This window comes from Sebastes fasciatus, chromosome 10 (genome assembly GCF_043250625.1).
Source record: "Sebastes fasciatus isolate fSebFas1 chromosome 10, fSebFas1.pri, whole genome shotgun sequence".
Classification (NCBI taxonomy): Eukaryota; Metazoa; Chordata; class Actinopteri; order Perciformes; family Sebastidae; genus Sebastes; species Sebastes fasciatus.
The window spans coordinates 11,686,018-11,709,999 of NC_133804.1; the positions used below are offsets into that span (position 1 = coordinate 11,686,018).

The 23,982-nt window shown below is 40.4% G+C and overlaps 1 protein-coding gene across 1 annotated transcript; it reads left to right on the forward strand.

Annotated features, from left to right (window-relative positions):
- Positions 1-1,017: 1,017 nt before the first annotated feature.
- Positions 1,018-3,091, forward strand: foxi3b (forkhead box I3b). Its single transcript, XM_074647624.1, has 2 exons — positions 1,018-1,838; positions 1,957-3,091. The coding sequence occupies exons 1-2, from the start codon at positions 1,238-1,240 to the stop codon at positions 2,511-2,513; spliced, it is 1,158 nt and encodes a 385-aa protein (XP_074503725.1). The 5' UTR covers positions 1,018-1,237; the 3' UTR covers positions 2,514-3,091.
- Positions 3,092-23,982: the final 20,891 nt, after the last annotated feature.

Sequence of the window (23,982 nt, forward strand, 5' to 3'; positions counted from 1 at the left end):
CCTTATTCCATAGATTTATTCTATATATGTACATATAAAATTATAATAACCTGCTACTGACTGTATGCATTATTAATGAATTCATGAATTAATATAATTTAAAAAAAAGAAAGTTTTAATGAAGTTAGATTTCTCTGAGGGTCTAATTAATTATAATTAATTATTAAGCTAATTAACATTAGCCTATTGTCAAAAATGCTAATTTTAGACATTACCAGTAGAACTTTGGGAATTATGGATTAATATTAGTTTGTAACATTAGCCTATATGAAAGGAAATAGACTGACGTTACGTCCCCCAACAGTAGCGTAAGTACATTTGAATTGGCTAAATATTAAAAATACTATTATATTCAAAATTAAACTATACAACTGCTCTTACTGTAATGCTATTAGCTCACTGTTCCTACTACTGCATATTCATTTTCCTAGCTATTTTCTGCAGCTAAACCTGGTTTAAAGAGACCATTACAATTGCCATTGTGTTCTTCATCATAATTATCACTCTTTATTTAGTCTTATAAATGTGGCCCAAGCTTTACAGAAAATATTAATATAATGTAATATTAATGTAACATGAAATATTATCCATATTTAACCAAGAAAACATTAGTCACAAAATTGGTATTTCTTCTGTAGGAGAAGGTTGTTCCTCTTCATAATGACAAGCTGTCCATGACAGCCGGAGTAGCACGCAGAAGGAAGAATGATTAAAATGTATAATCTAACTGGGACAACCAGTTTATCATTTCAGTCTGTTTAAATTTGTATCATAATCATCAACAAATTACAGATGACTGAACTCAATTAATGTTGGTGTAGCAGCTTGAGTGGAAAATTATTTAATTGAGGGTGAACAACAAAACCCCTGGAGGAACTGAACTAGCTGACAGCAGGAAAAAAAAACTGAGAGAAAGCAAGAGCCGACTTCTCACCTGAGAAAACAACCAATCAGACGAGGCAGGGGGCGTTTCCAGGGAAACAGATAAAGCACGTATGACAGGTGATACCTTGACATAAAGCAAGGGCAAACAGAAGAGAAAGGGGTGTAGAAGAGTAGCCTGCAACTTGGAGGTGTAGAGACAATCATTTGGATCGGCTCTCATTCAAATACCTGCAAAGGTTTAAACAGGAAGAAGGACTTTCGAGAGCTGCAAAAAGAGATTGGAACAGAAAGCAGGGACAACCAAGGGCAAAGGGTCAAGCAGAGACTCTGAGAGGTGAGAAGAAATTTCACAATGTCTACATTTGAGGCCCAGGGCCAGTCTCCTCCTCGGTGTGGCCCGCAGTTCCCCAGCCTCGGCCAGGAGCCCCCTGAGCTCAGCATGTACAGTGACTGTTACTACCCTCCTCCCTCGCTGCCAAGTCCTCAGCGCACCACTCCGACCTCCTACGACCTGAGCGACTACACCACCTCCTCCACGAACCCTTACCTCTGGTTCAACGGCTCCGGCATCCACACGCCGCCGTACCTGGCTACCACCGGCCCGCCCGGTAACCCCGGTCCTCCCTTTGTCCCCCAGCACTACGGCATGCAGAGGCCTTACCTGGGTCCGGCTGGAGCCGGGGGTCCCGGAGGGGAGCTGAGCTGGTTCTCTCTCCCCTCGCAAGAAGACCTGATGAAGCTGGTCAGGCCGCCTTACTCCTACTCGGCTCTTATCGCCATGGCTATCCACGGGGCACCGGACAGGAGGCTGACGCTGAGTCAGATTTACCAGTACGTCGCTGACAACTTCCCTTTCTACAACAAGAGCAAAGCGGGCTGGCAGAATTCCATCAGACACAACCTGTCGCTCAACGACTGCTTCAAGAAAGTACCAAGAGATGAGGATGATCCAGGTAATGTTTTATTTCATGTATTGTTTTTGGCTCTGTTTTTTAATATCTCTCTCTAACAAGAATTTGAATAGTGTTTTCTTGCATATTCTAAAGCTGTTTTCAACTTCTTGCATCACAGGCAAGGGCAACTACTGGACACTTGACCCAAACTGTGAAAAGATGTTTGACAACGGAAACTTCCGCCGCAAAAGGAAGAGGAAGTCTGACTCCCTCTCCGGTGGCGATGGCGGCTCAGGGGCTCCAGAGTCAGGCGACAGCGAGAGGGGCAGCCCCAAACACCCAGGTTCCCTTAACATCTCCCCCACACCGGACAGGATCCCCTCCCCTCCATCGTCAGGCCCCGCACCCTGTCTCAGCAGCTTCTTATCCGAGATGTCCGGAGTGACAGCCGCCAACGAGGTGGGGGGTGACGGCTTGAGCAGGCCGCTGCAGATCAACCTTCCTTTAGATAGACCCACGCAACTTGGAGGCTTCAGTAGCTACTCCGCCAACACAGGTGGCCCTGAGTGGGTACCACAAGTGCCAGTTCCCGCTGTGCTATCCTCCTCACCCACCCACTCCTCACTGAGCTACACCAGCCCCATCCTCAGCCAGTACAGCAGCGCCGGCGGGCATTTCTACCCCACACTGGGCTCGACAGGAATCATCTACCACCGTGAGGGCACAGAGGTTTAATAAGACACTAAGTTTGGGTTTGACTCTCGACAGGAGATTTCGCCTGTTTGAGAGAAGTTCGGTTGTGAGAGACACACAAACACACAAGGTTTGCGCTGACTGAGACAGTTGAGATCACTATAGCGTGTGACAGCAGAGTAGAAGGGCTTTGATTCCCACAGTAAGCGCTGAGTCAGCCGCAAACTACGAGGTGTCACTCCCTGAAACCGCAGTCGGCCTCGCTATCAGATCCTCAGTCAGCTTTTATTCCAACTAAAGCCAGTCTCTATCAGATCTGACTCATTATTAGCAGATCCTGGATCTGATCTGCTGACATCAGGTCATTCCACACTGCTATCTGTGATTCCTTGATGGTATCACCCACACAACGCTCAGACAGCACATTTAGAGGAGTAGTTAATTACACCATTGTCTACATAGTGTGTCAACAAAAGGGAAAAGGTAGACTTGCTTTCATGTTTTTGTTTTTTTGTAGTTCTAAAGCTAAAAAATCTGATGAATTTAGGTAACTGTATTTTGTAAATATTTCCATGTTTTGTGTAATGTTATACATTTATATTGTTGGTTTGTTGGGACTGTTTGTACAAAATTGATTCTTAATGTATGCTATATATGTTGTTTTTGATATGAATAAAAGGTTTTAGAGTTCTACAATTGGATTTCTCATGTTATTTTTATGAAGAATACGTATTAGTCAGGAGCAACTGGCTACATGATTTCTCTAAAACACCCCACCCCCTCTCAAAAAAAAAGAGTGAGAGAGTAAGCCAATAAGCACTCACTGACAGAAAACAGTCCCGTCAGAAAAACGATGACCAGTAGAGTAGAACCTGCATGTCGGTGTAACCCGATCCTTGTGTGATGGATAGTTAACTGATTCTTCTAAACGGTGAAAATCCACATTCCCATGCTGTCCCTCTTTGCTACACTAAACACTGAAATCCCTGCCCGCCACAACGTCTATACACGGTTACTGCTGACTGGATGTAAGCAGCTTTACTAAGGGGAGAGGCGGACCAACGGTAAAAAGCTGCAAAGATGCTGAAGCGTGAATTAACGGTTAAATAAACACAGTCAGTTCTCAGCATTCATAATTGCCCTGCAAGTAGACTGTTAGGATGGATTTTACCACTATTATCAAAAGCTATTCAACATCATAGATAGCTGAGATTCTATTAGAGCTGCAACAATTAATCAATGAATTGATCAGTTATCAACTATTAAATTAATCTGCAACTATTTTGATAATCGGTTTGAGTCATGTTTTACAAAACAAAATTAAAAATCCTTTGATTCCAGCTTCTTAAATGTGAATATTTAATAGTAATTAATCGCATAAGTGTCCATGATTAATCACGATTAATCGCAAATTAATCACACAGCTTTATCTGTTCAAAATGTAAAAGGCAAAATGTCTAAAGGTACTGCATTTAGCATAAAAAATATGCTCAAATCATAACAAAGCCCAACAGGCAACAACAGCTGTCAGTGTGTCAGTGTGCTGACTTGACTATGACTTGCCCCAAACTGCATGTGATAATCATAAAGTGGGCATGTCTGTAAAGGGGAGACTCGTGGGTACCCATAGAACCCATTTTCATTCACATATCTTGAGGTCAGAGGTCAAGGGACCCCTTTGAAAATGGCCATGCCAGTTTTTCCTCGCCAAAATTTAACGTACGTTTGGAGCGTTATTTAACCTCCTTCACAACGAGCTAGTATGACATGATTGGTACCTTAGGTTTTCTAGTTTTATATCATACCAGTATCTTCACTCTAGCTTTGAAACTGAGCCCGCTATACGCTCTAGAAGATCGTTTAATGCTTTAAAGAAATTAGTGGTGTTAAAATGATTTTGCGTTAACTTTGACAGCCCTAATTTTATGGTTTCTTTACTTCTTTACTCCACTTTATGACAGTAAACTGAATATCTTTGAGTTGTGGACAAAAAAGGACATTTGAGGACGTCGTCTTAGGCTTTGGAAAATAATGATCGACATTTTTCACCATTTTCTGACATTTTATAGACTAAACAACTATTCAATTAATCGAGAAAATAATCAACAGATTAATCGACAATGAAAAGAGATGTTAGTTGCAGCGCTATGACTCTATGAAAGCTAACCAAGAAGATTCAGTACAAGCAACAGTTTTTTTATTGTCACATGCACAGAGAAACAGGTTTGAGCTATACAAAGAAAATCAGAATTAGCTTGCTTCTGTGACTCAGCAACTATTTTGATAATCAATTAATACTCAGTTTGAGTATTTTTTTAAGAAAACATTTTTAAAATTCTCTGATTCCAGCTTCTTAAATGGGAATATCTTTCTGGTTTCTTTACTCCTCTATGACAGTAAACTGAATATCTTTGGACAAAACAAGACATTTGAGGACGTCATCTTAGGCTTTGGGAAATGCTGATCGAAATTTTTCACCATTTTCTGATATTTTATAGACCAAAAAACAAATTGATTATTTAAGAAAATAATCGACAATGAAAATAATCGTTAGTTGCAGCCCTAGACTCTATGAAAGCTAACCAAGAACATTCAGTACAAGTAACAGGTGCTTTATTGTCCCACACACAGAGAAACAGGTTTGCGCTGTACAAAGAAATTCATAGTTTGTTGTTTTCTGTGACAGCCGTTCATAAAAAGGTACTTAAAAGGAAGAAAATAGATAGAGTTATATGTAGTATACACAGGACAAATAATCATAATGTAATATAAAAAAGTGTTATGATATACAGTCATATTAAAGATACCATCAAACCAACCACTGTAATATACATGTGTTAAGTCAGATGTGGAACAGCTGTGTAAATGGGTGCAATACGTCAGAGGCACTGCAGTAACAGTAGATTCTGGTGTATCCATAAAATTGGTAATATGTTGCTGCCTGTTATTACATGTCTTGATACAGAAATTGTAATCTATACAGTAATATAATATCATAGAATACACATGAGTCCATGATTCCCCCATGATTGGACTTAATCATTGACTAAACTATCCAATTAATAGCCATTTTGTACATTAACCAAAGTTGATTAACTATGACTAACAGAATTTGCCATATCATTTTACTTTGTTCTTTAGTTGTCCTGCACATCCAGTATGTTATTTTGATAAATATAAACCCTTTGATCGGTGTCACCCTCAGGCCTTTATTTACCCTGAAACAAAGGCAGCATGACAGTCATTTACACTAAACACAGAAAGAAAGAAAAGAACACACACACACACACTTCAGGAACCCAGAACAAGTGAAATTTAACATCATGGCGCAAATTGGCAAAAAAATGCACTAGTGGTTGGAGGTTACACGGTCAACCTGTCAACATTTGCATAACCGATTTTGAAACAAGAGGTGAGGTCGTGTTCTGGATTTGGATCATAAAAATCCTGCTTTATTAGCTGTGTCAGAGTTGCGAGCTTGCTTTCTGCTTAAAGCCTGTGAAATGTCCTGCCTGGGCCAAAAACCTCAGAACTCATTCAGGGAATCCCTGACTGTGCCAAATTCATATGCAAATAGATGATCTTTTCCTGCAGATATTACGCTTACAGAGTGGATTATGAGCTTTAAAAAAAAAAAAAGACAGAGAGAAAAAAGCGGGAGATAACTGCAGAGACAAAAGAGAAAAGCACAGTAAATATCAGAGTATCAGTGCCCCAACATGTCGTACTTCATCCCATATTGTCTTGGCATTTTGGATTGTTTGTGCAGCCAATTAGTTTCTTTGTTTCTCCGTGCTGGCAGGTGAAAACGTGGAATCAAGAACAAGGGTGGTCGTTTGCCTTGTCGATCCAGCATGAGCTCTTTCTTGATCTGCCAACAGGAACGTTACAGGGCTTTTGTCTCAGAGACTTCATTTACAGCAGACGTCACCTCCTGCTGTCTTATTCAGACAGTTTCAAATTGATGCAAATTTTGCAGCCGTTAATCACGCCAGTGGATGGGGATGACAAGGTCTCAGGGGGGAGAATGCAGTTGGAGCTTTCCAGATAAGAAACGGTAAAAGGGATTTACAATACCGACTCCCTGAAACTAAAGTCAATTTGCTTCATAACACAATACATATTTGGATATTTTGGAACTTCCCTGCTCTGTTTTTTGTATTTTCTTTACGTGGACAGTTGGCCTACCTCCCACACAGATCAAACACTTGTCAAACGTGGTATAACATCTAATTATTATATTGTTTTCCTCCTGGCATTTCTTCTCATCTCCTTTTTTTTTTCTTTTCTTTTCCCAGAGAAAAAAACACTTAAAACCTCCATAAAAACTGTCATCTGATTGATTCCCTGCTTTCTTTACCACTAGTTTCTCTCTATGATTCAGGGATGCCCGACACAGCATCCATCAATCAACATGTTACTGTAGCTATGGACCTTCCTTGCCTAAGGCAGTAGAATTATTGCTCAACAGAGCAATACGATTAAAATCTATAAATCCTCATCTCCACCTGCCGCCTGGCTCGTGGCAGTCTTCCACACACCTGTCGAGCTAACGGAACGCACACCCCCTCACACATAATGTGTGTGTGTGTGTGTTTGTGCAGTGCAGGGCATGAAAGTGGGTGGTGTTTATAATATAAACTCAGACAGAGAACGATTAGGGCTGCAGTGCATGAGAGATATGTGTGTGTATTTAAGAGCTGTCCTGATTATTGCGCTGTAAAAACAGATTCCACACCTCACCGTGAGATGGATAAAGAGTTTGTAAAGCTTGACAGCTTGTAAATCTGCTCAAGTTTATTCCCCCTAAAGTGATGAGATGATACTTCACTTTGGATAACTGCTACCTGAAGAGAAAGCTAACTGTCCTGGTACCAAATCAACCCAAAACACACACACACACACACACCACACACACACACACCACACGCACCTTCTGTATTTACTAAAACAGTCAAGTCCTATCAAGGCTGTTTAGTAAACGGTAGCAGAGAACGTCAAGCCTGGAGACATTTCGTCATGCCCAGTGCTCCAGCTCTGCATTACCTGCTATGTTATGTGTGTAAACACCCACACACACTCCAGACACACGCAGACAGGTGATGAAAGGAGTGAGATCCCTTGCCCTTTTATCTACAAGTCATTGAACAACCTTTTTTTCTGTTTTTGTGCTCTTTAGAGGTCAGTGGAAAATACTAGAATTCGTACAATTACTTCAATACACACCGGCTTATATTTTTAAGTGCTGTCAGTGGAAGTTTGACCCACATGAAACGCTCTTACTTTGAAAGTTCTCACATTTGCACTATTGAATTCCAGAAAAATACATTTCTCAACAATATAACTCTTGATGACAATGCCCAAATACTCAAATTGCCATCACCAAAGTCCAGCAATCTTAGTCCCAGTTTAGAAAAAGTAGGAAAAAAGTCCCAGTTTTCCCAAATCCCATTCAAGTTCTCCAGGAAAAAAGTATAGAAAAGCAGCAGCTCCCTCGGTGTAAAACAGTGCATCCAGGTGTCTGAGGCTCCAGAGAATAAGGCAGTGAGTGATCTCTGGCTTATATACACGATTTGGGGAAAAGTGAAGTTTAAAGACAAACACAGAGTGCAGTGAGACTGTGTGTATATATGAATCATTGCTATTTCACCCTAAAATATTTTCCATGTCAACATGCGGTAAACATGGCGATATGAAGAGGGCTCTGCAGTGAGGGAGGGAGAGAAAGGAAGAAGGGGGGAATGGTGGGTAAACGTCTTACCGGACATCTGCTGGAGTGAATGGGGATCTAAAAAATTTGCAATGTAACTGTTATTCCTTTTTCACATTTAACGACTAATAGCACACTGAGAATTGAACTTTGTCACAGTTTACCTGGTGGCTGTTTGGTCAACCACTTTGGTCCAGACTGAAATATCTCAACCACTATTGGATGGTTTGTCTTCTAAAGGTTCATTATGAATGAAAATGCTTGGAACATGATACAGTGAGAGCTTAAAGTAGCAGTAGGCGAGATTGGAGCGAATATGATTAAAAAAAAAGCTGCAGCCTTGCCGTCTCTGAGCAGCTGTCAATCACTCGCGAACTCCGATCAAACAGTCAAACTAGGCAGCGCTGATTAAATATGAATCAATATTGTGTTACTGTAATGTATATTTCTCACGTAAAATGTTTTAAGAAACCTTTTTTAGTGTACTGTTCAGCTGTAAAATGAGAAAGTTTGTGACCCAGCAGCCATGTTGAGATCAGTTGCCCCACCAGCCGGAGTAAACTTTCTCATTTCACAGCTAAGAGAATAAGAGAATATTGATTCATATTTGATTCATGTTTGATCATAGTTCGCGAGTGATGCCTCCGTTGAATGAACAGCCAATAGGAACGCTCTCTCTCTGAAATGACCTGTGATTGGCCAAAGTCTCCCGTCACGGGCTAGATTTTTTAAAGCCTGAAAACAGAGCCATGAGGAGGTGCAGAAGTCTAGTTATCGCTCAGAACACTTGAATTACAATATGCTGAAAGGTTATTATAGGATTTTTGCCCAATGATGCCGAAAATATTCTGCCTACCACTGCTTTAAGAGAAAGTCTTCCTCTGGTTTTATATTTATTGCCTTTGATTACACAGTGTGGCTCCTCAGTAATACCCAACTATGCTGATAAAGGTGAAGCGAAGAGGAAATGTAATATAACAAGTGGCATTATTATTGCTCTCATGAAGCTTTATCTAATAGTATTCCTTCTGGACGGAACAAGAAGTAAATCACCTTCTGAGTATAAAGCCCGGCTGATTGCTTTAAGGACCTGTATGTGCCGGCTGAATCTCACAGACTTTATGAGGCTGTATTTTAGCATGCAAGGTGAGGACTGTATCTGTTCAGTAGGCAGCATGTGCACTAATGCACTCACATTTATTTCCATTAACCGGCTCTAAAAGTGGACCAGACAGCACAAGCGGGATCCAAAACTGTGTCCATTTAGAAGATGAATTGTTCAACAGAAAAACCAAACCAAAGAAAAACAAACAACAATGGCTCATTTTCCAGTCTGCAAATGTGGCCATTAACCTTCAGACACAGACTCTCCACCTGCCTCAGGCAGATGTCAGCATGAGAATTCGTCATGCTCATGCTTATTATAATGGTAGCCGATTTGGTATACACCTGAAAGAAAGTTGTTTTTCTTGGAAGATATCACATCGCATCACTGCCGGATGATGATGCAAAGTTGTGGTGTTGGCACGGTAACTTAAACCTCACTGTTTTTAATATTTTGAGAGAAGGCTGTGGTTTATTTTATTTATCTATTTTTAGTTTTTAGGTTAATGATGATTAAGGTGCTCAAAAAATGGCGTGAAAAGAGTGACACCTCTCTGCTTCCTCTTCCTCTACTTGTTCAAGCAATCAGTGGAAATTATTCACTAATGCACGTGCTACAACTATATTGATATTTATGACAATCACAGGGTTTAGTCGGCACATGGTTATCTAGCGATTTACAAAAAACTTTAACAGATTTATTAAAGTTGAATCCATATTTTAACCATATAACTGTATATAAGAAGTGGACGTAGTCACCGTGACATCGCCCAGCTGGTTAGCTTAGCATAAATACGTTACTGGAAATAGGGGGAAACAGCTATCCAAAGGTAAATTTCACCTCTAAAACTCACTAATTAACTCTTTAAATCTAGTTTGTTTAATTCGTACAAATCTGAAATGCAAGACTAGCTGCATATAGACTACATAGACTGTATAAACAGTAAGAAGTGGACGTTGTCACCGTGACGTCATCCATTGGTTTGTGGACTGCCGTTTTGAAGCCTCGAGTTTGGCATTTTGGCCGTCGCCATCTTGGTATCGCCATGTTGTTTTTTTGCAACCAGAAGTGACACGAGAGGGTGGGGCTAAGCACAACCAAATGCAGAATAAGACATTTTCAAAAAAGGTTATAATTAACTTTCATGAACTGAAAACACACTGTGAAAGGGTTAACACCCTAGAGACCTGTCAATCGCAAGGTAGCCACGCCCTAAAGCATACCCTGTTTGCATACCCCTATTTGACTCTAAATGGGACCATAATTTACTAAATGAACATCATGCTGTATTGAAGAAGACTTGAAACTAGCTATTGAGACCGTAAACTCATGTTTACAACGTTTGCTGAGGTAATAAATCAAGTGAGAAGTAGGCTCATTTTCTCATAAACTTCTATACAATCAGACTTATTTTTGCAACCAGAGGAGTCACCGCATGCTGACTATTAGAAAAAATGCAAGTTTAAAGCACTTCACTTTTCAGACATGGAGGTAACCCACTGGTTTTAACCTGTTTAAAGGCTTTACATTGATAACTAATCCAGTTGTAAATACTTCACGCATGCATGCTGAACATTTATTGGCACAATCTGGGGCTGCAGCACACTGAGAAATCAAAGGACTCTTTTACTAAACTATTTTTTTAATGTAACATGTGAGTAATAGCATAGTGGGCTCAAAACTGCTGCCATATATCTATATTTAATAGGCCAGCACGCAGAAATGCGAGCAGATGTCAGAGACAATACATCTCACCACAGAGGGCATCACTTATAATCATAAAGCGTTCAGTCTGAAGCCACTCTGTCTGTGCCTGGAGGTCACCTCTAGCGGATTAGATGTCACACCTACTGTCTGAATAACAGTAAACGTCTTGGTGAAACTGTCGGTCCCGTCACGCTTGAGAACATCAGACGGGCACGTCTTCCAAACCCTCATAAGCTGTGTGTTGTGACACACTGCTGTGACTTCAGGGACAAAAACAAGGGTTCTGGCTCCACTGGTTAGATAAGTACTGATAGGGATTCTCCTGTCACTATTTAGTGATTCACTTTTATTAAAATCATTTCAGTAAATATGTCTTTGGTGCTTTAAAACTCAGTCACATGATAAGTTAGCTTTAGCCAGATCCAAATCTTGTTTGAGAGATAATGTAAGTAGTTTTTTTATGTTTGTGTAAACGTTTTTTTACTGCCACTTCTCTTGAGGATGTGGAAATGTTTAACATCTGCCAGCAGTTTGGCTCAGCTGGCAAAAGAACAGCTTTTTTTTTTTTTTATCACTAACTGAGTTTGATACAGTTGCTGTGGATGTGCAGTATTTTATCAGCCCATTAAATCCCTGTGCAATGAATGTTAAATGCTCATGATGAGTCAGCTCAGGAGTAGTTTTCCATATACTGTAACTACAGATTTCATGTTACGTTGTCACTGCAGTACATTGTTTTATGTGAGCGTGTTGGTTTACATATTTTGTGATTTATTTTGTATAATTATTATGTTTTATGTTCAAGTATGTGTTCTGTGTTTTATGTGGCTGCAAAACAATGAAGTTAGTTAGTTAGTGTTTTAATCAGTCATGAGTCTTAAAAGACCAGTGTGTAACATTTATGGGTATCTATTGGCAAAAATGGAATATAATATATGAACAAGTATGTTTTCCTAAGTGTATAATCACCTGAAAATGTGAATTGTTGTGTTTTTGTTACTTTAGAATGAGCCGTTTACATCTACATACGGAGCGGGTCCTCTTCACGGAGCTGGCTGCCATGTTTCTACAGTAGCTCAGAACGGACAAACCAAACACTGGCTCTAGCGATGGCCATTCTCACGTTTTTGTGTCGCCCACCATAGTTCTTTTACACGTTTGGCACCTGGGTGAAGTTTGGTTGCAATCTGCAACCTCACCACTAGATGCCGCCAGATCTTACACACTGCACCTTTAAGCAAGCCCTTCAATAACAACATGTTCTCATGCCAACTTGTCACATAACGTTGCTTTTTCACACCCTTTTGGTGTCACTTTATTTTTTACATTAAACCACTATAGTTAGCTCTAGGAAAGAACGACACTTTCTCCGAGCGTTTACTGTTGCCGCAGATGGGTTTACATCGTAGGTAATGGAACGTTTCATACTGGCGCTAAAGGGTGCCATGTGTGGCTGGGTGACAAAGCCTCGGTGTTTGACGCCCTGGGAATCAGAACGGGCTGTCAACAAACATAGTTCTTGGATTATTGAATAACACACAATTTTAAGATTTATGTATATGGAAACTATGAAACTATATGGATTTTTGAGTTTTATTTCCAACCTCAGATCCATTAGGAACAAAAAAAAAATCTAGATATGACTATTTGACTAAAAGAGACCTTGAGGAGCATTTTTACCAACAAAGATTCTTCAGAAGGAAGTGGTGCTCAGTAGATCTGGTAAACTCCCCTGAGAAAAATACTTATTGTAAACTTGGTTTCTAATAATGCATAGTAGGCTACATTTTGAGTAAGTTAATGGCAGTGTTTGCAGCTGCAGAGCCTTTTGCACATATACTACAACCTCTCAATGAAGAGCTACAATTTGACCTGAAATGAAATTCCTACTATAGTTCAATTATTAAATACACACTGCCACTGGTTGACAGTAGATCAATGTTAAACACTTGTTTTAGCTCAGTTAGGCTTGTTGATGTTACAAAACAGTACCAGGCAGTCAGGATCTTTATACAAGTGCAGAGCAACCTGAGCAGGTGTGACATGTAGGAAAGAGTCCGTTTAGTGGTCATTGAAAGAACTGTTTCAGTTATTACAGCAGATTGGTGTAGAGTATGTGTGGGTGTGTGTTTACCATGCTATATAAGCCTGTTAATGAAGACAAAAAAGACACCAGCCTATATTTACAAATCCAACGTCTTTTTCATTACTTTATAGATCTCTGGAGGTTAAAGTGAGAATCAATGGTGAATTAAATTACATTTTTGTCCTATGACCGGTGAAGTGTGGGTTTCGCACATGGCTGATCTAAGAGAATCAATCCACTGGAAGACAACCCCTTATATGGTGACCACTTAGTGGATCTATTAACACATCTCAAGCTGTGTTTTTACAGTTTATTGCTTTTATTCTGCGCTACGGTGCCGTTCCTTGATGCAAGATTGAAAAATTGATTGCGACTCTGTTGACTATAGGATTTGACTTCACAGGTGAAGTGATTGATGTTAAAGTTAATTGTTTCATTGGCCAGAGCTTGTGGCTGGATGGTTAGTCTCAATAAGGATCATATACACCTACATACCGTACATGACTACATTACATATGCACCCTGCGTTGCTATCAGCATCCACACTTTCATGCCGACTCATTTCCATATAAATAAGGCACACTAGAACGGAAGTTAGGTAAGAGAAAGAAAGAGAAGGCTGGAAGAATAACAAGAGTGGGTGGAGGAAGCAAATTATTCACCTGTCTGATAAGGTGAAAGAAACATGGAATGGGGGCAACCGAAGAAGGAAGACAAACACGAATAGAAGAGAATCTGTATTGAAAGAAAAAGCTACTGAAGTGTGACCACGCTCAGAAAAAACACCAGGGAGCACGAGAAGCTCCCAGAGCAGGAATAAATGAATTGACTTTCCACATGACAATCATTTAAACAGAATATATTATCCAGAGACGCGAGTCCAGTGCGCGCCTAAGTAGACTGCAATTTACCAATCCAAACACAATTCCCTTTATCTGTCAAAATATATGTAGCATAAATAAAGTGGCTGCACATATTCACCCACATTGTTTAGCTATTTGGGATTAATCAGATATAAGAAAATCTGTACAAAATCATCTCTCCTATTTAATTGGACTAGAAGGTTAAAAAAATGAAATGATGTGAAAAATCTACCAATAACAAAAAAATTGCACACATTTTTTCTTCCTCACATGATGTTTTGAAACGAATTCCCCAGTGTGACACAAGTCTAACACACGGTATGAAACGACATAAATAAAACAGGGTTCATGTTTCTCATTGGCAGAGAGAAAATTGTGCTCCCTAATGGAAAAATAACACATAAATTGAAAATGAAAACAGAGTTATATTTGCGGAACAACAACACAGATCTTTGAAAAAACAATCCAACCTCATACACGAATAGCTGGTAGTGAGAAAATAAGACTGTCAAAATTAATCCCTGAAAAGCTATAGCATGTTTGGTTCACATATCGAGGATAATACATCTTCCGTATGACATGGAATTTACATATTCATCACTTTGAAGCAGCCAGGGAAAATTAATTTGTTCGCCGCTTTACATCTGCACCCGTTCATCTCCATGGGGAAAAGTGGACATAAAGAGGATAAGCGACTGTGGGAGCTTTAATGGCCATTACCCAGTAATTGGCTATGTGGCTGGAATTCCCTCAAAAGTCATTACACATCCAAGGAACAACCGTGCGGCTAATTATTCTTATTGCAGCGCAACTCTAAAGTAAGCCCGGGCTGGGCGCACAGCCTTAGTCTTCTGAACCTTCATCTTCCCACTGGGCTTTTCTCCAGTTCCCGAGTAAATCAACTGGTGCATAGTAATTGGTGTGTTTTTATCCCTGTGGCAAAAGGAAGACCGGTACATGTGTGTGCATGCATGTATGTGTGTGGGTGGAGAAGTCTGTGCTGGACCATGCAGATGAGTTAGGTCCTGCAATTGCTGCAGGAAAAACTCTTTGTTTGACAGGTCAAATCAGTACAGACACACTTCAAGGAGGCGATTACCATGTTCTTCTTACATTTAGATACAATGCCTTTCGCAAATAATCTCCAGAAAGGATGCATTTGAAAAGGGCTGTTTTGCACAGTAGTTTAAACATGAACATTTTCGAAACTGACTGAATTTTTTGGTAATCAATCATTCACCAACGCTGCTGGAGAACCTATGCTTGCCAGCTGTTCTGAGAAACCAACTTTGAGTGGCTTCCAACTCTCTTTCATCGCCTGTATTGTGTTTAAAGCCAATAACATGACGCAGCTGTTGTCAAAGACATTTTCTGTCTCCGTTATAAATATTAAAAACGTATTTGTTTGAGCCTCACACGCAGCAACCCAGAAATGATTATTAACTGTCGGTTGGAGGTACCACTTATGATGCTACATCAAGCTATTATCAGTGCCAGCAGCTATCGGCTATTGTGTGAGTGGCTGGATTGAAAGTCAAATGAAGTGATCGCAGAGAGAAGGTCAGAGAGGTCACATAACTGAGCTTTACCGTACAAACCGAAAAGAGTGCATCATCAGCCATGTTTGTGATGGCTAAGCTCGATGCTAAGCTAACCAGCTGTTAGCCTTATATAGCCTTAAACCTGCAGTAGGGAGAATGGTTTTGTCATCATTGGGCAGTCGTCATTCTGCACCTCCTCATGGCTCTGTTTTCAGGAGACTTTGGCCAATCACAGGTCATTTCAGAGAGAGAGCGTTCCTATTGGCTATTGATTCAACAGAGGCAGCTGTCAATCACTCGCAAACTCCGGTCAAACGGTCAAACTAGGCAGCGCTGCTCAAATATGAATAAATATTCTGTTACTGTAATGCCTATTTCTCACATCAGATGTTTTCAGAAACATCTTGTAGTGTACTGTTTAGCTGTAAAATGAGAAGGTTTGCTCCGGCTCTGGTGGGCGGCGCTTGGTATTTCCTCAACTGATCTCAACATGGCTGCCGGGTCACAAACTGAGGTGAGAAATAGGCATTGCAGTAACAGAATATTGATTCATATTTGAGCAGCGCTGCCTAGTTTGACCGTTTGATCGGAGTTTGCGAGTGATTGACAGCTGCTCAGAGACGGCAGACACCAGCTCGGCTCTGATTGGTTGTTTTCCTCCGTCTGTGAAATTTTACAGATGCCATTAGGAGCACCGGAGGACACAGGAAGACATGGAAGCACATGATTTTTTTTTCAGATTATCTGTCTCATGCACCAGGATATAGTGACAGATTAACAAAAATATTGTTTTTTAAATCATATTTACTCCAATTCTACCTACTGCTACTTTAACAAACAGATCTGAGCGTAGCAGCCTATCGATCTTCTCATCTAACTCTTGACAAGAAGGCGAATAAGCGTATCACCCAAAATGTCAAACTATTCCATTAAACTAAAATTTAAGTAAATAAATAAAAAAGAGGATACACATCTGTCATAACAGCTACAACGGACCTATAAAGATGAAGAAATCCTCAGTAATTATATTGAAGGTTGTCACACATTCCTCTTTACGGTGACGATCTTAATTTTCTATCACCAAATTCACAATAAAGGAAAATATACTGTCAGATCTTGATTGTGGAATTATCACAAAATTTGCATAATTCTGCTTACAATTTATAAAGCCTGTGGTTGAAATAAAATCAATTAGCAAAACAGCAGAGTTAGCTGGTTTACGAGAATTTAAAAAAAAGGCAATGAATCATAAAAGTAGACTTTCCACATAACGCTAAGACACAGAATACAGGGACCCCAATCGGCATCATTTCCTTTTTCTCAGCACCGGCAGGCCCATCAGAGCTGGCAGGATGAAGGTGACAAGGGAATGAATTCCCCATCCACCTCTCCTCCCTCCCGTGTCACCCCAGGCCCAGACGATAACCGCTCCTGACACGCCACTCATCTGCATTTCAAGTATAAGGCGAAAGGGACAGGACTAGCTCCAGGCAGAGGGGGTTATTCTGGAAGGAGAGATGGGTCAGTAGACTGATTAGATAAAGGTAAGACGTGCCGTGATTAAGTAAACACAGCTACGAAATTACAAATTATAATTTACACAGTACTAGAGCTAATCCTATAAATACAGAGATCACAAGTAAAGGAAATCAATGGTGAGAAAATGAGTCATGACGTAATTAAACTACAGGGCTTACAATAAGCAGAAATAAACACTATGTCCACACGAGGTGGGAGTGTTTATAGCCTTGACCTGTCCTTGGTTGTTGCCGGGGTTATGGCTGATTAGATGACCTGATCCATTTGAGATCTTGTGGGATCCACCAGGCTGGTTGATGGATTCACACTTCAGTTACTCGATAAAAACAGACCGGAGCACTCAGAGCGGGAGACGAACCACTTCACTTGACTGTCAAAAGGAGGACCGACTGATAGATAGATGGAGACAACTGAGAAGAGGAGAGAGAGACAGCGACAGATGGAGTGAGAAAGGAAGGTTTAAAAAGAGGTAAATATAAATGTGAAGCAATCACTAGCAGTGCGTTAGCTTAGCACTGGAAAGACCGGACTGGAAACGGGGAACAGCTATCCAGGACAAACAGCATCTCTAAAGCTCACAAATTATTATATCTCGTTTAATGCGTTCAAAAAACGGGGTGTAAAAGCGACAAATTGTCATTTTACAGGGTTGTTTTCAGTGGGCTACCTCCGGGTCTGAAAAGTGAAGCCAATGCGGAAGTGACCACGTCCACTTCTTATATACAATCTATGGTTGTTTTCTTGCACGGAAATTACAATTTTCTTGTTTTTGCACTTCGGATTTGTACAAATTAAACAAACTAGATATAAAGCAGCTACCGATAGCATCATATTTATCGTCCAGAAATAAAAGTGGTGTCAATCTTCTCATCTAACTCTTAGTAAGAAATTGGATAAGCTTATTTCACAAGATGTCAATAGTCAAACTATTTCATTAACCTTTAAAGAGAGTTGTCTTTGATGATGGAAAAAAGAGAAGAAGCAGGGAAAGAGGCTTTTTACTAGACCACAACGATGATAACAAAGTCACAAAGAGTGGAAACGGAAAGAAAAATAGCGGCAGGATAGAGACAGTGACAGGAAACCACTACTACCAATGACTCCCCAGCATGGCTAATAAGGATGGAAATGTTTTTCCTGAAGCACCAGGAAGCTCTCACCTTGGCGCTTCTACCTTTTTCTCCTGCAACTAACTAGTCCCACTGGTGCCTTGTAGTTTAACATTTATACGTGCATTTAAAAGCATTTCCCTGCAAATAAAAACCCCACTTTGACATTTTCTTGCGTTCCGTAATTATCCTGTTGACAGATGAGGTTTATTGACTGAATGAAAGATGGCAAACTGTAGCCTAATTTGCGCTGAAATGCGTCAAATTCCCAAGTGGTTGGCTATATGGTGATATCTTAGGGAAATACTGAAGTCCCACAGCTAGGGGAGGGTAAAAAAATCATTTCTGATATGATGGCAAGGCTCCTTCCTGGTAGGTCTTTATAGTATATCGTGTTGATAGAGAGGAGCTTTCAGTCCTGTCTGCTGCTGACAGCTCTAATAACTGCCTGAGTGGACCTGAGGGCAGAGAGGAGCGACGAGGCCGGGAGAGTTTGGCTCGTTATGTTTTTCTTCCCCCGAACATGCACTTGGCCAAAATGAAGCCAGTATGAATTAGTGTAAAATCCATATTATTATTGTATCAACACAAAATTTGCCTATTAAAGAATGTGCAAGTTTATCCCCGAGGATAAAGGGATCAATCCTGGTTTGATAAAGGTAGGATTGGGGGCAGATGGGTAATTGGGTGTTATTATCTGGAGACTAAGATTAAAAGTCTGTTAAAATCATGCAAATTTCCTCAGGCCTACCAGCTATGTTTCAGATCAAAGAGTCCACCACTTGCTTACTTACTCAGGTGGATGTCTGACTTTACATTGAGTCACTGTGTCAGTTTGCCTTTTCTGAAGATTGTTATCTCACATCATTGGCTACAAAACCCGAAAATTAAATTAGCCGCAGTTGTTGTTGTGTTGTTGCAGACAGTACTCCAGCCATGATGTTTTCCAATTTGGGGGATACAAGAGTTTCAAGCTTGAATAACCTCCCAGCCATTTCAAGTGGCAGCCCGGTAAAGACAGAAAATAAGATGTTAACATCAAGGGAGTAAGCAGCTTATTTCTCACCGGATTATTCCATTTTTCAACCCCTCTGGGCTGCAGTACAAATACCAAAGTCCTCATGGGACAGCGATGAAGCAGCTGCTCTTCTAACAAAATCAAAATTATTGTGGTGTGGCTCTGACCAACATCACAGTTTTTAACTCATCTCCATAACTTCATCTGTACTTAATATAATAGGTCCCTATTCAGTGTATGTCCTGCACTATTAATAATATAGTACATAATTAATTGTGCACACAAAGCATAAGAGACAAAACATCATGAGGTGACCTTTCATTAACTCATTCAGACGTTTCCTGAGCTCTGGTATTTGTTCTTTTTGGGCCCGAAATAGGATTTACACGCTCAACAGACACCTACAATGTGCTTTGTTAAATCCTCTTAAGGCGGGGAGTCTAGTCTTTATTCATACGGATGAAGTCGGATTTTTAGAAGAATAAACTGAATACTTTGTGTATCACTGCCTCTGCTATGGTACCAACTTCCATACAGATTACTTTGTAAAAGAAATCCTTAATAAAATACCAAATTATACCTTCTAACAAACATATATAACCTTTATTTAATCAGGTAATCTCACATAACTGGTTCCTAATTACAAACCATTCACAGTTCATATATTAAATATATTCTCCGGTTGGAGAAAATCTGTTATAAAGGAAAAAAGAGAGAAAGCAAACTACTGACGTTCACAGAAAATATGTTATATTTTTGTAATTTTGTTGAAGTGGAGGGTAGGGATCCTTACCTGTATTTATTCAATTATTAAGTGATGTGCAAAATTGCAGACTAATGCTGACACTAGAGACAGTTTGAAGATTAGACTAATCAATTCAAACAGCCAGGGGCATGTAAAACTTTCCTCAAGCTGAGAAAAGCGCCCAGAACAGCTGCGCACAGTCAGTGGGCTACATACCCAGGAAGTAAACCCGGAAGCTAGAAAACGTTTTTGGCATATGCGCCAGGCGAGCAATTCTTAATGGACTGAATAGGCACCATCTTGGGGTATGTTATCCAGTTCTTATAATACATCCATGTATTAGACGCTCAGAGCAACTGCTCCGGAAGTCAGGTGACGTAGTATAAAGAGAGAAGTCCAAAGTCCGGAGGTGGGCGGGCAGGATGGTGGATGGGTCAAACAGACACAGGTATTTGTATCCCGTGTGAGTCACGTAACTTCCGCACTTAAAGAACGCCACTTCCACGGTCTTTTTCCTAAACCTAACTAAGTAGTTTTGTTGCCTAAACCTTACCAAGTTGTTTCCTGTGAAGAATGAAGTTTCTTTTGAAAAGACTGGAGCAGAAATTGACATGAGTTGCTGGACATTCATAAGAAAACGCACCAAAAATGAGGAATAACTTTTCGTAAATTATCATACGGACCGTTGTATGAGAATACGCTGTTATGTTACGTAATTATGTTGCCTAAAGTAACTTAACTTACATCATGTACGTAACGTAGGCCACGTACCTGAAGTTATGTAACAAACATGCTTATTTGAACCCAAACCACAATCTTTTACTAAACCTAACCAAGTAGTTTTGTTCCTTAAACCTGTGACAGCCATAAAGTGACAGCCGTATGTTAATGGACTTGCATTTATATAGCGCTTTTCTAGTCTTCCGACCACTCATAGCGCTTTATGTAGAGTTGGGAATGAGAACAGGTTGGTTGTTTCTGATCCTCTGAGGGTGTGTGTACTTTTAATCAGGTATTTCACTGATGCACCAAATGCTGTTTTGGTTTAGAGTCCTGCGGTTTGGTTTCTGCTCCCAGTCCCAAACAGAATGCTGTGCCAAGCTCTATGAGCATGGTCTTCAAAGCATTTTAATTAGACTTTAGTGAATACACTGTTTTTGAGGGACCAGGCTGCTAATGTCACAGGGATAAAAACACTTCACCAAAACTTTGACTGCAAATAGATGGATGGAGGAATAATGCGGCAATATAGGGGACGATAACGAGATTTCTGTGGCTGACAGCAACTTCAAACGCTACAGTGAGATAGGAGGGAGACAGTCGATACTTTGGATCAACAACTGGAATGGAGTATATGAAAAGATTGAGAAAAGTCAAAAGTATCTCAAAAGAAGAATTGCCTTAAGCTCTGCCTCAGATAAAGGCTAAGGCACAGAGCCTGAGTGGGTAGACCTGGGAAACAAAGACATGGGAGGAATGTTAAGTTACAATTTCATGTCCACTTTTTCTAAAGAAAAACAACAGAAAACACTTTATCCACTTCCAGTGGACGCAACATTCATGGGGGAGACACGAGAGAGCTCAGATCTCAGACAGAGGCTCAGAGCAGAGGCTTACGCACAGCAGCCCAGAGTCTATACGTCACATTCATTCATACATGTTCCTCCTGGACATGGCAGTCATTTAGGAGAGATTTATCACTGTCCATCTCATGAGCAGTCCTTTGACATTTCCATTTGTCACATGACAGCAAATCACCGGGCCAAAGCGTGGGCCGTGACGTTTTTATTTTCTGGCACCGCTGTGCACTTGACTATTACTTGAAACGTGGTGTCGTCAAACTGCTTATTCATTCTGATAGAGAGACACAGGCGGAAGAAATGGAAATTGAGTTGAAGACAGAGTGGCGAAGAGATTCAGAGAAAGATGGTTATGCAACAGGGAATTGATGGGAAAGAAACCAAAGTGCAGCATTAAGTGTTCTTGGCTGGAAGAAGATGATAGGGGAGGATGTGGGCAAGTATGGATGGATAGTGGAGATGAGTGACACACAAATAGGAAGGCCACTTGCTGTGTGTATAAGGCAGCAGGGAGTTGTTAGCCCAAGGATAACTGATTGCATTTAAAATGAAAAGTGACCTAAGGGGTCGGTCTAAAGGGACCAGTTACTGATATATGGACCTTAATGAGTGAGGCTGAGACCGGAACGCTGCCCTGCAGTGTAGCAATAACCACATACATACATACATAAACACACACCTAATGAATGCAAGCCCGGCATTAGATGCAGAAATTTGCGTCATAGACAAATGAGGATTCTAATGCTGTGGAATGGATTCTACTAGTTATTCATAAAACCATTACGTTTGTGTAAAGTCCCTTGAAGGTTGTTTGTAATTAGCTAGCTTCAAACTAGCGATTTACTAAATGCTGCACCATTAAAGACTTAGTGTGTTCCAATCCATGTACTTCCTGAAATACACTTCAATGTAGTGCACTGTGTGCCCTCTGTACTTAATTGAGTAGTGCGTGAATTTCAGCGGGGTAGGGTCGTCTCAAATCAAATACTCTGCGGCGCACTGACCGGAAATGACGATCGCAACATTTCACCGCGGCTCGCTACCCGCCAAAATATCTTCTTCTTCTTCGAGGTTTTACGGCAGCTGACATCCTTTGTGTTGCACTGATGCCTCCTTCAGGTTTTACCCGTCCACTACCCGCCAAAATATCTGCCTGCTTTGTTGAAGAAAAAAATGAAAGCAGAGTGGAAATTACGTTTCCAACGTTTTCGCCTACGCCTACGATGTGTCCTCCTGTTGGCTGAAAATGCACCGGTATGTTTACGTATTGTATTGTTTTATTCTGTTATCAACGTATGTTTGAATAGTGGTCGTGCTCTCAAGATGGCGACAATTGAGTGTGAAAAGTGTCCAGCGTTCCACACTCAACGATCTGACCGTTTTGAGTACAACATCCGGGTACTTTGAGTGCACTGCATTTTGCCGTACTTCCCAGTGTGAACGCACTTATGCACACAAAATAGTAAGTGTAAGTACGGAAGTACGTGGATTGGAACACACTCTTGGAATGTCTTAGCGAGTAAATACTTAAGTAAATTGTTGTTGGAAACTATATATGTAGCTAAATATGTAGCAACAATTTTAAAGGCCAAACAATATACTACAAGTAAAGCAAAAGCTCAAGCTAAGCCGGCGGCGGGAGAGTGACTTCATTCAGCCGTTTTGACATGTCATTGCAGGGTAAACAAAGGTGTAATTAATAACATTAATTATAGCCCTGTTCCATTTAGGTGGGCCAGGGCCCTGGTATTGTGCATGCTGGCTCACTGGGTCGTGTGTAGATGGTAACCCACAAATTGGGAAAACTTGCAAAAACGTTCGCAAGAATCGTTGCCTGACGACCTATCCTAACCTTAACTATTCAAGGTCAATGCCTAACCTTATGATTGGCCAACATGAGTGTAATTGAGTGTAACATTTGATTAATTACACTGGTGTTTACCCTGCAATGAAATGTCAAAATGGCTGCTGTGAAAAGGGTCTATAGTTGTTTGCTGTTATATTAATGCTCTGGATATTGTATAAAGCACCTTTAAACAGCATTTTAATCAAGTGTCGGGTCAGATGTGTTGACTATATCCCATTATCTCTCCTCAATCTAAATTTTTATATTAGTAAACTAATGTTTGCTTTGTCATTTGGTTCAGTTAGTAACTAAAACAGTTACACCTGTTTTAATTTAGTGATGCATAAATCTCTGTTTAGTAAACACTAGAAGGCTAAGTTTGAGCTTAAGAAAAGCTGGTGCAACTGGTTCCTGGTCCAGAAGGGCCATTTGTTCAGCTTTGATAAAGGCTCAGGCTCGGGCCTCGTTAGCTTTTGGCATTCGGTTTTGGTTTTTAAAGCCTGGACATCAGGATTTGAAGCTGCAGTGGGTAGAAATGGAGCAAATATGATTAAAAAAAGTTATTTTTATAAAACGGTCACTATATCCTGACATTAGTGCATGAGACAGATAATCTGAAAAAAAATCATGTGCCTCTGTGTCCTCTGGTGCTCCTATTGGCA

Bases quoted from the DNA above. Each gene is read 5' to 3' on its own strand.
- foxi3b (XM_074647624.1), top strand. From the start codon at position 1,238: ATGTCTACATTTGAGGCCCAGGGCCAGTCTCCTCCTCGGTGTGGCCCG. The intron at 1,839-1,956 runs GTAATGTTTTAT...CTTGCATCACAG, and splicing joins AAGAGATGAGGATGATCCAG to GCAAGGGCAACTACTGGACA.